A 12,872-nucleotide genomic window follows, 5' to 3' on the forward strand; every position below is an offset into this window, starting at 1 on the left:
TCCGCTGCTTGCAAGTGAACGCATGAATGTTCATTAGACGAGTATGCAACTGATGCTGTTTCCAAACGACAAGACGCTACCTAACGAGGCTACTGCTTAAAATATGCCCGGTTCCCGCCAAACTTCAGGCAAGCCTTCGTGCTTACAGTCCATTAATGACAAGCAACCGATTTGCTGGCAGAGGTGTTGTCCCCAAACGCCAAATATCCCACAAAGGCACCAACGGCAACTGCGAGCATGACGAATCCATTGTACGTCATGAAGAGCAGCCTGAACAGTTAGAACTCGTCCAAGTCGAACAGGAAGTGAATAGGAGGGGTTAGAAGACTTACATGATGAAAAAGCTATAGAATACCTGCACAGCATACAAAGCTGCCATGGTGATCTTGCCTCTTTGCTCGACGGTCCTTCGGCTATCCCTGCCTACAACTAGGGGTGAGCCGGTGTTCGGGGCAGGCAGCGTCTGGCTAGAAGGGACATTGGCCGTGGCAGAATCGTCGTGGACCTCGCTGCCTTCACGGTGTCAGGTGCTTCATCCCAGCAAAGGTTGGGCCAAACCAATAACCAGCGCTCGAAGATGAGGAAGAAACCATGACTCCAATATCCCCGCCATGCATTATACAGGAAATATAATAGGAACTGAGATGTACGTACCTCCAACAGCAACCGTAGTATATGCACTCAGCCTCCTAGCGTGAGCTGCTTCGAACCGCCGTGTAAGCTGTCGAATCCCCTCGTAGCCGGCCGTCAAAAGGACGATGACAATAAGTGAACCCAGAAGGGACCAGGTGCTGGTAATGCGCCATTGGGGAAAGACGATGCAGAGGTTCTTCGTAGACCAGGTGAATAGCATCTAGCAAGCATCGTTAGCCGGACGAACTAGGAGGGCAGTACGTTGTAGCAAACAATGGCGAGCTCCACTTCCCAGCACCGTTTGTACTCGCACCAAGATAGAAGCAACAAGACACTCACATTCATATTGCACTGTCCATCACCCATATCCATATCACCATGATCATGACCATGGTCCATGTCCATCATGCCATGCATTGAGTGATCCATCGCGAAGTCGGGCCGTAGCAAGACCAACAAGTAGAATAGTCGTTGATGATGAAGTCAAGTACACTATGTACAGCGAGTATCAGCGTAGCAAATATCACACGCCTCTCTCAGATAAAGAAGCCAGCAAACCACACCGGTAAGATAGATAGGGAAAGAGAGCAAGGGAGATGGGGAGATGCAGCTCCCAGGTGTACGTAAGTTGACGGAGCGATAATGTGACGCGGATGCAAACCAACCAAACAGCAACGATAAGATCTGGCGGCGATCATCATCCAATCCATGCCATCCATTCAGTCACTTCCACTTCTCTTCCGCTTCTAGATGCTAGAGATCGCGACACCACCTCCACCAGTACACTCGTTTCAATGCGCGCTCGCATCTAATCCAAACAACTCTCCATCTCAATCTCCTCATAATTGACGCTTTCCCACGACTACAATCACGTCGCCCACCACCACAATGACCGAGCCCCCCGCCGCCGCCGCTGCTGCAACACCAGCCGCATCAAGTGCCCCAGCACCAGCACCACCAACTAGTACAACAGGCCCAACTTCCACCACAAACACCAACTCCACAGCACCCAATTCCACGCCAAACAACAACAACAATGCCAACTCCAATCTCAACTCCAACAACAACACAACATCAAACTCCACCTCCAACCCCAACAACCCCAACCAATCCAACGACTCCTCCGCTTCATCAACCGCAAACCGCGGCCTCCCCTACTACGAGAAACTCCGCCGCGAACTGCGCGACACCCTCCAAAAGAAGCGTCTAATGGATAAGAGCATGGTACGGACACTCCCCCCATTACCCCCCCTTTAATTTCCCCCGTGTCACGAACCAACACAAAATAAACGACAGGCCCAACTCGAAGACCAAATCTACCGCTTCGAACAATCCTACCTCGAAGAAACCACCGCCGGAAACATCATCAAGGGTTTCGACAACTACATCAAGGGATCGTCCAGCGGGGCCGGGATCGGCGGAGCAGGCATTGCCCTCTCATCGAGTATGAGTGGTGGTGGAGGTGCTGCGAGACGAAAGGCGACGGTGTCGGACGCGGATCGTGTGTTTTCGAGGAGTTCGGCGAGTTTTATGCGGGTATGTCTACCTTCCTTTCCTTTCTCTCTATCTCCGTCCCCTGTGTGTTTGGTTGTGTGGATGTGCGTAAGCTGACGGGTTCTCTGTGTTTGTGTTTAGGATTCACCCGCGCCTTCATCGGCTCAAACGACGCCGTCGCATGCCGCGACTCCGAACTCGACGTATAATGGTTCTACTGGAAAGCCTGGGAACGGGGATGCGTCGTCTGCGGCGAATAGTGTGAAGGGGGGCCAGGCGTCGAAGAATAAGAAGAAGTCTGCGGCGAGTAATAAGGATAAGGGGGATGATGATGGGACAGATGGGGATAGGCCGCCTACGAAGAGGTTGAAGATTACTTATGGGAGGGATTGATATATCAGTTTATTATTTCGTTTGATTTCATGAGAGTTCGTTGGAGTTGGTAGGTTCTTTGCTGGGTTGGATAGGGAGCTGTGGCGCGCGGGAAACTACTGATTATATTTGTTCGAAGAGTTCGCTGTGTTTGCTAGTTTCGCTATTTGTCTGTGATATCCTCTGTACTACTAGATTGCATTGGCATTGCTCTGCTAGACTATACATCTCGAAAGATATGTCACTTGGTGTTAGGAACTACAGACAATTTTTCCTTTCACAGCATGGGGACTGACTACAGCTGCAGTCTGTATGTCGCGACCTCGAAGGCTCTCAGCTCGATATCAATGCTCGTGGTCTGTGAATCACTCTTGGACAAGACCAGGCTCGTCTCGTCATCCTCAAGGATATTGCACTTCCATGCCTTCTTGACAGGAAGCTTGGTATTGATGGTGCCACGGCTCTTACCACCTAGGGACTCGTAGATGCGAAGGATGACGCTCTTCCCGGCACGCCTTGGTAGTTCGTCACGAGACACGTCTTCGTCGTCTTCACCGCGCTTCACTGTGTCCAACACGAGTGACGGGGAACCGTCCAGCAAGATCGACTTAAACGCATTGCTTGCCTCCTGACCAGATACGGGCTCCAAGGCAAGGGGATGGTTAAAGCTGTACCCTGCGCGGATCGTGCGATGGTCCAGGGGTCCTGCGTGCGGGAGAATCGCGTAACGGATACGATGATGGCCCATATCTGCATGAGCATCTGGTGCCTTCGGGGCACGAAGCAGGGAGAGGCGCATCATGTTACCGCAAGTTGCAAACCCATACTTGGAATCATTGAGGATCGAGACACCGTAGCCGTGCTCAGACAGATCTGCCCACTTGTGGCAGCACACTTCAAACTTGGCCATGTCCCAGCTGTAGCCTATTAGCACCTGCGTATGTGGAAAGAAGGGTAGAAATACCTGGTGTTGTAATGAGTAGGGCGATTGATGATTCCGTACTGAGTCTCGTACGATGCCTGTGTGTTCGTGATGTCGACAGGGAATTCGACCTTGAGGAACTTCATAGTCTCCCGCCATTCAACTTCACTTTCCATCTCAACATAGGATGGCTGGTCTCCAACGGCAGCAGCCAGGCTGATAGTCGTCTTGACCCAGCTCTTGTCGCTGATGCGGGTCTCAGTGACCACGCTGACACGATATGGGTCGTTTTCAGCGACAGTAGTCCTCCCGGATTGCAACTCTTTCCTCGATTCGAGGTGGAAGACCTCAACGTCCCACGCTTGCCAGTAGAGTGGTTTATCGTCAAAAATGACAAGCTGGTTAGCCTTTCCGCCCTTGGCAACGATTTCGCGCTTTTCCTCCAGATCGTACAACGATGTGATGACTCCGTCGTGCACATCTACCCTCAGTTTTTCATTCTGTAAACGGAAAACACCGGGCTCGATCTCGGAAACAGTCACAGCAGGCGCTCTGCTCGAAGCTGTAGGAAGCTGGCACTTGATAGGACCACTTTCACCACTGACAATGGCGTACCTAGGGCCACCCGCAGTTGTAAAACTAGCAGGGACCTTGACTACTTCTGAGCGAGGCCAGGGCAATGTATTGATTGCGGCGAGACCCTTCGCGGTGCTGCTTCCAAGTCCAAGAGCTTGGAGGGCTTCCTTCCGAACCTTGTTGCCAATTTCGAAAACCTTCTTGTATAGCTCTCTGGAGTCATCGTAGCACATCTCGATGCTGCTACCGGGAAGGCAGTCATGGAATTGGCACAAAAGTACATCTTCCCACATCTCGTCAATTTCCTCCTTGGGATACTTATACTTGTCGGCAGACTGTTCAAGAGTGGCGAGAGTAGCAAGGTATTCAATTTCCCTGAGCAAGAACTCTGACTTGCGGTTTCCCCGTTTGTTGTTGGCCTGTGTGGTATACGTGCCCCGATGTAATTCGAAATATAATTCACCATACCACGTGGCGAAGCGGGTACCTTTTTCTACCTTCTTCTCGAGCTTTGCGAAGAAATCATCGACTGAATCTCCCATCTTGACACGAGGAAGCAAGCCAACCTTGTCACTGAGACCGCGGCAGCGGCGCAGCTTCTCCAGATGTTCAAAGGTTGGCCCACCACCACCATCGCCCTTGCCGAATACTAAGAGTGACGTATTGTCGTTGTCCATTGACTTGTGTTGAGTCACGCTACGCTTCACGTCACCAAAGTGAGCGCTCGCAGTGTATGTCTCCGCTGGTGGCATGTGGCACATAACCTGGCTCCCATCAAGTGCAACCCAAAGGAATGTGGTGTGCGGGAAGTTATTGATATTGTTCCAACTGAGCTTTTGGGTGAGGAAGCGACTCATGCCTGCCAAACGACAGATCTGAGGTATCTGCGTAGAGTAGCCAAAGGTATCCGGAAGCCAGAAAGTTGTACAGCGTTCACCGAAGTTTCTCTCGAAGAAGCGTTGGCCATAGAGAAATTGCCTCACCAGCGACTCTCCGCTGGGCATGTTGGTGTCATGCTCGACCCAGCTGCCGCCGATAGGTTGGAAGTGACCTTTCTTGACCCACTGTTTGACGCGCTCAAAAACTGATGGATAGTATTGCTTCAACCACTTGAACTGTTGTGCCTGGGAGCAAGCGAAGCGATGCTCCGGATATCTGTCCATCAAATCACACTGGTTTGACCATGACCGGGCAACCTTACGCTTAGTCTCTGCCCAAGGCCACAACCAGCAAGTATCGATATGGCAATGTCCAATAGCGTAGACGATGGGTTCCGTGTCGGTCTCGTACACTTGGGAAGAATCTACTTTACTACCCAGGTACTTCTGGGCTATTTTGCGTGCCTCCTTGATTGATTCATTGCTGCCTTCCCCAGCAATGAACGCATCAATGATAGCATTGCCGACCATGTTGGCCTCATGCGACTCCCAGCCATCACCAGGGAATTCCCTGGCCGCGTCTAGTGTACCAAGTCAGTAATCATCGACGGGATAGTCTATCGCCTAGCAGCCAATAGCGGCACAAGCTGCTTAAAGTTACTGGTCCGAACATACCTCCAATAATCCAGAAGTCGTAGAACAATGCCCGTGCCTCTAGGTTGACGGCCGTAATTTGAGCTTTGTGCAATGTATAGTATTTGTCAGGGTTAGGCGGCTGGATGGAATCACCCCCAGGCGCATTTCCAAACATGCCATTGCAGGCCATCTCGATGTAGAAGGTATGTTCCTTCCCATCCCGCCAGGCATCGGGGATGATCCACTCGATACGCTCGTTGCCACCAGTGAGACCTTGAAGGGGCCGACCATCTTCTGACCACACTAGACCCTCGTTGTTTGCATCCCAGTGGAACTCCAGACGTTCCTTCTTGCGCATATCCTCCGGGACCGTCAGGCGGATGCGGAACCAATGAGTGGACCAGCTTGGTCCGAACGATGCTCCGATGTGGGTAGGTTTAAATTCATTGGAGGTAGCCTCTTTGAAAGTTGGGCGCTGGAGGTCAGGGACGGAGTATACTGAAAGCTTGACATGGTCTTCGTCGGAATTGACGGCCTCGTTCAGCTTGCTAGTAAACCTTTAGTATAGTTGGGACGCAAAATAAACGATCGGAAGAATGAAGAAATGTGTGCAATAAGACCACAATGAGAATGTACTTACGAGATGAGGTTCTGGCCTTCGTACTGTCCGGTGGCGGTGAATTGCTTGAGACGGTCGGTGTAGATGCTCTTGATGCGTTGACCGACTGGGCCCGCGGGAGTCTGGGGAAGGGCGCTGGGAGCTTGCCGGGGAACGTCTCCACCCATGGTAGCGGGTCTAGATCAGTGGAGTGATGGGATAAACAGATTTGGATGCAACGATTGATAATTTAAAGCATTTGATAGATCCGAATGAATTGAATGATCAAAAGAGGAGGGAGTCTGCTCAAAGGAAAGAAGAGGGGAAGTGAGGAGTCGCCAGGAACGGCCAGGAACACGACAGGGCAGGTGACATGACGTTGGATGCAGGCATTCCTGTGCTGATCCGGGGTGGCTGTTATGTCAGCCATTCATTCTTCCCCATTGCCTTTTGCGGAGACTTTAACAATAGAAACATGATGTGAACATTTATTTGATCGAACGTCAATTTTGGAAATATTAGTGCTTTTGTGAGAGCATTAAATTGGTTTGTGAAGTTTAGTCGGATTTGCATAAATGACAATAGTGTGGTATACTGACCCAAGCACAAACATCCATCATATTCGGAGGCGCCCGAGCGGCCTCCCTGAGCTTACGAAGGCTGTACAACAATACGCCGTCTATCTGTTCTTCTAATTACCGCAATATGAGCTAATAAAGTCGGTGCCAACTGGCATCGATACGACACTGCCATGGTGAGTTGACCTTATTTGCCAACATTCAGGCGTCAAAGTCACATGGTCTTATAGAACTGATCAGAACTAGCGAGCTGAACTGTTACTTTTTGATGGATAACATCGATAGGCAGTCTTTAGATGGCATGTCGCTATCGTACTCGATGACAGTGGCCGCTTGCGAGGTAGAGTTCTGACGGGACTATAGCACCAGGATAAATATTACCTCCTGCATCGACATATTGCAACCATTGCACACATCGCTCTAACCAACCATCAAGGAACATGTTCTTGGGCGATAAGGCTGTGCAATATCTGCTGAATTCGATTGTAGTGTGACTGGATTGCTGAGCGAGAGTTCAGGACAGCTGGGGCTTCACTCCTCGAACTGTCTAATATCTACAACGAGCTCTTGGCATCCAGACACTTCATCATGATGATTGATCGACCATATATATATCGAGCTCCAAAAAGAGTAACACCGTACTATCGACCAGGAACTCAAGCAGTATGGATATTAGTAAGTAGCACGATTAGTGGAGTGCTTTCAGCGATGTCATAGGCAAAGGCCTGACTTGAGGTTTGTGGCAGTAGTTTTGGTCTATCTCATTAATGAGACAAAGCTGATTTCTATTGCCTTTGAGCAAATGTTTTCTGGAGATAATGTTGTCGTTAGGGTGAGTTTGCTGGCGTGAGGGCCACTCTTTCTGCCCTTCAGTCAGCTTCTTGCCATGACGTATTAGGTTGTATTGTAGCTGCATCAAATTTGTCTGTATCCCTCGCCAATAGGGGCATTAAAGACTTGTTCCCCCGAAATAATATTGTTACAATTGAGACTTCCAACGCTATGGTCGTAGAGACCATCAACCATCAGCCGTATCACATGACCGTATAGTACATGGCCCTCCGGGTTTCCATTTCTGGAAACAATTTAAGGTTAAACTGCACCCCACGCAGAAAAACAGCGGCTCTTGGGCAGATATCCGTCTCCCTTGCCAATAATCGGCATTTTCTATCATTTGTAAGACCATTTCACTGCGCACATCGGTAACTGACTAATAAAATATATCGTCTTGCTGATGGCAGACTTTCTCTGAGTGACATCATGAACAAGCGGGGTTCTGAGGGATCTCCATTAGTCAGCCAGCTTGGGCAGCAGCCCAGTAGCGCTAAACTTAGAAGGGCCAAAGAATTCCCGTGACAATTTCCCACGAACAGCGAGCAGGGCAATAACAACCCGGCCAAAGTAATATGAGTGCGGGGCATTGGAGGGGAGAAAATCTGCTAAAAATCACTGGGAGTCAAAGAGAACCTCCCAGAAATAAAAATCCCACTGACATCGACTTTCCTAAAGGAGGCAACAAATCCCACCACCGCCATCGGACTATCACCTAGCTATTTCCTCGGGGGTTGCAGGCGTGTGCCTCGATTTGTAATCCCCCATCATCAGATAACCCCGAAAATTCGCTGATAACCGTCAAACACAATCTCTGCCACTTTCCCCGCCACCCAATCACAACGCCGTCAGATGACAATTGAGTCAGCCAGACGAAACCCAAAACGAGCATCCGATCACGGCCACTGATCACTTTTGAACCTCAATTTCCACTCCCTTCCATTTATACCCAAACTATCTCCTCTCCCTTCTCCCTTCACGGACGAACTCGCAGGTAGACCGACACAATGGCTCCCTCGTTCGTGACCATCGACACAACGCCTGATTTCGACATGGCACCCGCCCCCTCCTTCCAGCCCATGTCGACCGGCAGCCCCTCCAAGCGCACTCTCCTCCTCGCTCCCCCCTCCATCGCCACTCAAGAAGAGAAGCTCCGGGACCTCTTCACCACCTTTGACCGCTCCACAACCGACCTGCAGATGCTTGACCGCATATCTGCCGGCTTCGTCTCTCTCCCCGCCAACACCTACGATCACATTGTCGTCCTAACCGATACCGATGGCACGCGGCGGTCGGAGGCCCTCCACCTGCTCACGCGGGATGTCTACACCGCGTTGGTTCCCTGCATGAAGGCCGGAGCGAAGCTACAGACCCAGGATAACTTTTTCGGAGAGGCCGAGGAGCGCGAGGCGGTCTTGGCGGGGCTGATCAAGACCGATGCCGGATTTGAGAAGATGGACCAGCCCAAGTCGTTCGCGATCCCTCTGCGACGCAATGGGAAGAAGAAGGATGCGGCGAAGACAGAGACAGTTGCTCCCGCACCTGCGCCTGCCCCGCCCGTGCAGCCTGTCACCGTGGGCATGATTAATAATGACGACGATTACGAGAACGACGATGACTTGATTGACGAGGATACCCTGCTGTCGGATGAGGATTTGAAGAGACCCATCCAGCGTAAGTCCCATTCATACTTCGATAAATCTTGTGGTATTTGAACCATGCTAACAATGCATGCATCACAGCCCCCGAATGCCAGCCCAAGCCCGGCCGCCGGCGTCGCGCCTGCAAGGACTGCACGTGCGGACTCGCAGCACGACTCGAGGCGGAGGAACAAGCGGAGCGTGAGAAGGCAGACAAGGCTCTGAACGTGATGAAGCTGGAGACGGAGGACCTGAACGAGCTGGACTTTACCGTGCAGGGTAAGACAGGCTCGTGTGGAAACTGCGCCCTGGGCGATGCTTTCCGGTGCGCGGGCTGTCCGTTCATCGGACTGCCGGCGTTCAAGCCAGGCCAGGAGGTGCAGATCCTGGAAAATGTTGCGCAGTTGTGAAAGTTTCCTCTTCAGTTCTTCTCAGGTCGGGTCTCTTTATTAATTTCGGTTCCTTGTGGGTTGGTTGGTCGGTTTGCTTGGACAGGCGATGGTTGGGCGCAGGATAAAATAGAATACCTTATCTTAGTTTAGCCTTGTTATTTATTATGACCTAACTCTATGAAATATATAGGGTTATATTTAGGAATATCAATGACCTACTATTCGTTCCTATTGCATTGCTTGATCAACACAACAGTGAACCTTCTTGCACCATAGGTACAGGACTGCACTTTCCAGCAGAGAATAATAAATATACTTAGTATGCAATCCAGCAACCCACATCATCGAACGTGGCACAAGCCCAATAACTACAGACGCAACACTCACGAATCCCATTCCCACCATCCCACTCCCATACACTCACCTTATCCCTCCCCCCTCCCTCCTCCTCCTCCTCCGTACTAAATACACAACATCCAAATCCCGACCCTATCCCCACACCTACGACAAATACTACTAAGTACCAGATCTTTGAGAAACAAAACAAAATCAAAAGTAACACAGCACCACAAATCCAGTAATAAGTCAAAAGTCGCACAGCATTATCCATCCACCCCTAGATTTACAATCTATAATACCTACCTCCTACTATAGAACATGATAATATAGATACGTACATAGTGACTACTAAACACCAGCTGATCAGCTGATATTCTACCCTAGAAGAGTAAGTAATCGACGCAAGGGTCTATCACATACAGAGTATGCACAGACCATCGTATAATTATTCGCATGCTTAAGACTACACATACGCACAGCTACAGCCACGATGGACTGATTCAGATTTCGTGGATAGGGATGAAAGATATAGTTGATCCGATTCAACCAGAGTCATGATGTTTCGGTTGCAAAATTACAAATGTCTATGGTTGTCAACGGATATAGACACTGTGTTTAATTTAGTGCCTAGGGGGTGAAATACAGGGCAAGGGTTAGGGAAAGGAAAGAGAGACATTTGATCCAGGAGAATTTCCTCGTCAGATCATGTGCTGGTGCTGCATATGCAAGTATTGGGGATAGATATGTAAGGGATGGTGGCACGTGTTCTATTATCATCTTACAGTATGGGTTGCATTCTTTTGGGTGGGGTGGGGTGTGTACAATTACTGTGATTATTGGTCCATTAGTCTGACTGTTTTGGGTTGTCGAAGATAAGATTTGATATTGGGTCATTATAAGCTAGTATTCCTCAATTTAATATACGAAAAAGTGAAGTAGCTATAGATAAGCATCTATAGGTGCATCCCCAACGCCAAGCAGAGACTCTGAAAACGCCAACGGGATATCACGGTAATGACTAGAGTTGCAGGACAAGACGAGAATTGTAGACGTAGAGAGTGACCGGAAATAATAAGGACAGGCTAATCAGATAACATGGACAATGAAGCGAATGGGGATATCATAAACATAGAAAGGAAAGAAGACGGAACGAGAAAGGAAAGTCTGAGAGGAGAGTTAATGAGCTCTTCGTTCTAAATCCATGGATCGGTCTGTCCGTAATTGTTATTGTATGGACTGACTGGTCCAACTAGTCGGATCTGTGATTTCAGCTCTGTGTGCCGTCGATCGCCTCGCACTCCGATCATCTTCTTCCGCGCACCATCAAGGGCGTCGAGGATATGATGAGTGCCGTCTTGAATGGCTCGGACGCAGTCCCGAGTGTTCTGCTGGAGTTGAGACCGGGCGGGTGGCGTCAGGGGTGGCGTTGCGGAGGACACAAAGCCCTTCTTTGACGAGCGTCGTTTCCGATAGCGAGGAAACCGAACATTAGGGCTCTGTCGGTAACTGATGCGCTTCTCGCGACCTGGCTTCTCCCAGATCGCAGCACCGTACTTCTGATACGGCGACATCGGCACTGCCAGCTGCTTCTTCCGTGGGGACGCCTGAGGCCGCGGGTGCGGGCCGCGCGCACCCATGGTTGAGCGGGTGGACATGCGCGATAGGCGTTTATTCGAGGGCGAGACATCCACTGGGCTCAGAGGAGACCTTGGACTTCCAGGATGATAATATTCGTCGGTTGTTGTGGTGATCTTGCTCGATGGCGTGGGGGTGCGCACAGGATCCACTGAACCTGCTGTGGGGGGTGAGGACCGATTACTCTCGTTTCGTTCCAGGGAATTTTTCGACAAGCGCCGTTGCACATAGGAGCGAATGGAATTGCGCACGTCCTGAGCGAGGGCGCGTCCACTTCGATCGGATGAGTTCCAACGGTTGCGGCCTTTGGCGAAGTCGAACACGGTGAGGTTCAGTTTACTGCCGTTCTTTTTGCGGGGGTGAGTGGGAAAACGCGGGGATGTCGGGAGAGCCGACGGAGTAGCCAGCTCAGGGAAAAAGTCCCATTTCTTCTCCCGGAAGTAATGGTTGGGGCCAGCCCGGTTAGCGACCCAGGGTTGGGCTCGGTCGGAATGGTCATCGTGGAGGAAAGTAGTGGTGATGGCGAAGGGTGCGGACTTTGAATGGTCATTGTGGTGATGGTGATGGTCGTCATGTTGGTACGGGTCGATGGGCCCGGTAGTGGGTGGATGATCGACAAGCTCGGACAGATCGTCCGAACCAGAGCGGACAAAAACAGGGTAACTCTCGGACGAATCCGCCGAAAAGCGTCGGCTGTCATCGTAGAAGCTGGAGATGGTACTACTGTCATCACTCCATGCAGTGGAGCCCTCATCCATCGATGGGGTCTCAGGTAGTGGCTTGGGAGGCAGCTCAGGGAGCGGCTTATCAATATGTCGTAGTGCCGGGCGAGCAGGGGGCACTGGCACTCGAGGAGGAACGACTTGCTCTAGTCCCTCCAAGGACCGAGAGGGCCTCACTGGAGGGGCCTGTCGAGGAAGTGCCAACGAGGACGGAGAAAGCATGATGCTGTTGTGCTAGATGGAGAGGGAGGAGGGGGTTGGGAGTGGGGAGTAATATTCCCGTGGCTCGGGCCAGGAACTGGGGAAGTATATCGTTTGGCAGTGCCAGGAGATAGTTTATAGAGTTGGCACGAAGGGAGGGGAAGGGATGTCTCAAAAGACCTTTCCCCCTCCGGAAGGATGGGGGGAAAGAATAGAGAAAAACGTGGCAAGGGAAAGACAAGCAGAACCAAGAAGTAGAAGGAGTGAAGAGAAAGAAGCCGAAGAAGAGAAAGATAACCAGCGAGAGGCACCAGCCGGGAGGGAAATGGGCCCGATTGGGATGTTCTCCGTAGGCGAAGTACCAAAATTGTGACCCGAATACGGCCAGCGTCGTTGCTTTTTTGACTTTGCTCGCCAGTCGCCGG

The 12,872-nt window shown here is 50.9% G+C and overlaps 5 protein-coding genes across 5 annotated transcripts; 2 read left to right on the top strand and 3 right to left on the bottom strand.

Annotated features, from left to right (window-relative positions):
* Positions 1–152: 152 nt before the first annotated feature.
* Positions 153–1,062, bottom strand: AKAW2_10983A (low-affinity Cu transporter; the record flags this gene model as incomplete). Its single annotated transcript, XM_041693245.1, has 4 exons — positions 153–270; positions 333–513; positions 655–853; positions 973–1,062. 4 exons carry the CDS (start codon positions 1,060–1,062, stop codon positions 153–155), a joined length of 588 nt encoding a protein of 195 aa, XP_041537703.1.
* A 459-nt stretch (positions 1,063–1,521) lies between these two features.
* On the top strand, positions 1,522–2,520 carry AKAW2_10984S (chromatin modification-related protein EAF6/MEAF6; the record flags this gene model as incomplete). The annotated part of the gene is made up of 3 exons (XM_041693256.1): positions 1,522–1,857; positions 1,930–2,169; positions 2,269–2,520. 3 exons carry the CDS (start codon positions 1,522–1,524, stop codon positions 2,518–2,520), a joined length of 828 nt encoding a protein of 275 aa, XP_041537704.1.
* Positions 2,521–2,794: 274 nt separating this feature from the next.
* On the bottom strand, positions 2,795–6,297 carry ams1 (alpha-mannosidase; the record flags this gene model as incomplete). The annotated part of the gene is made up of 4 exons (XM_041693267.1): positions 2,795–3,416; positions 3,464–5,456; positions 5,551–6,059; positions 6,152–6,297. The coding sequence occupies 4 exons, from the start codon at positions 6,295–6,297 to the stop codon at positions 2,795–2,797; spliced, it is 3,270 nt and encodes a 1,089-aa protein (XP_041537705.1).
* Positions 6,298–8,525: 2,228 nt separating this feature from the next.
* DRE2 (electron carrier) lies at positions 8,526–9,568 on the top strand (the record flags this gene model as incomplete). Its single annotated transcript, XM_041693278.1, has 2 exons — positions 8,526–9,192; positions 9,261–9,568. The coding sequence occupies 2 exons, from the start codon at positions 8,526–8,528 to the stop codon at positions 9,566–9,568; spliced, it is 975 nt and encodes a 324-aa protein (XP_041537706.1).
* Positions 9,569–11,082: 1,514 nt separating this feature from the next.
* AKAW2_10987A (uncharacterized protein) lies at positions 11,083–12,468 on the bottom strand (the record flags this gene model as incomplete). Its single annotated transcript, XM_041693289.1, has 1 exon — positions 11,083–12,468. The coding sequence occupies one exon, from the start codon at positions 12,466–12,468 to the stop codon at positions 11,083–11,085; it is 1,386 nt and encodes a 461-aa protein (XP_041537707.1).
* Between the last annotated feature and the right edge of the window lie 404 nt (positions 12,469–12,872).

The sequence above is a fragment of the Aspergillus luchuensis genome, chromosome 1 (genome assembly GCF_016861625.1).
Source record: "Aspergillus luchuensis IFO 4308 DNA, chromosome 1, nearly complete sequence".
In the NCBI taxonomy this organism is placed as follows: domain Eukaryota; kingdom Fungi; phylum Ascomycota; class Eurotiomycetes; order Eurotiales; family Aspergillaceae; genus Aspergillus; species Aspergillus luchuensis.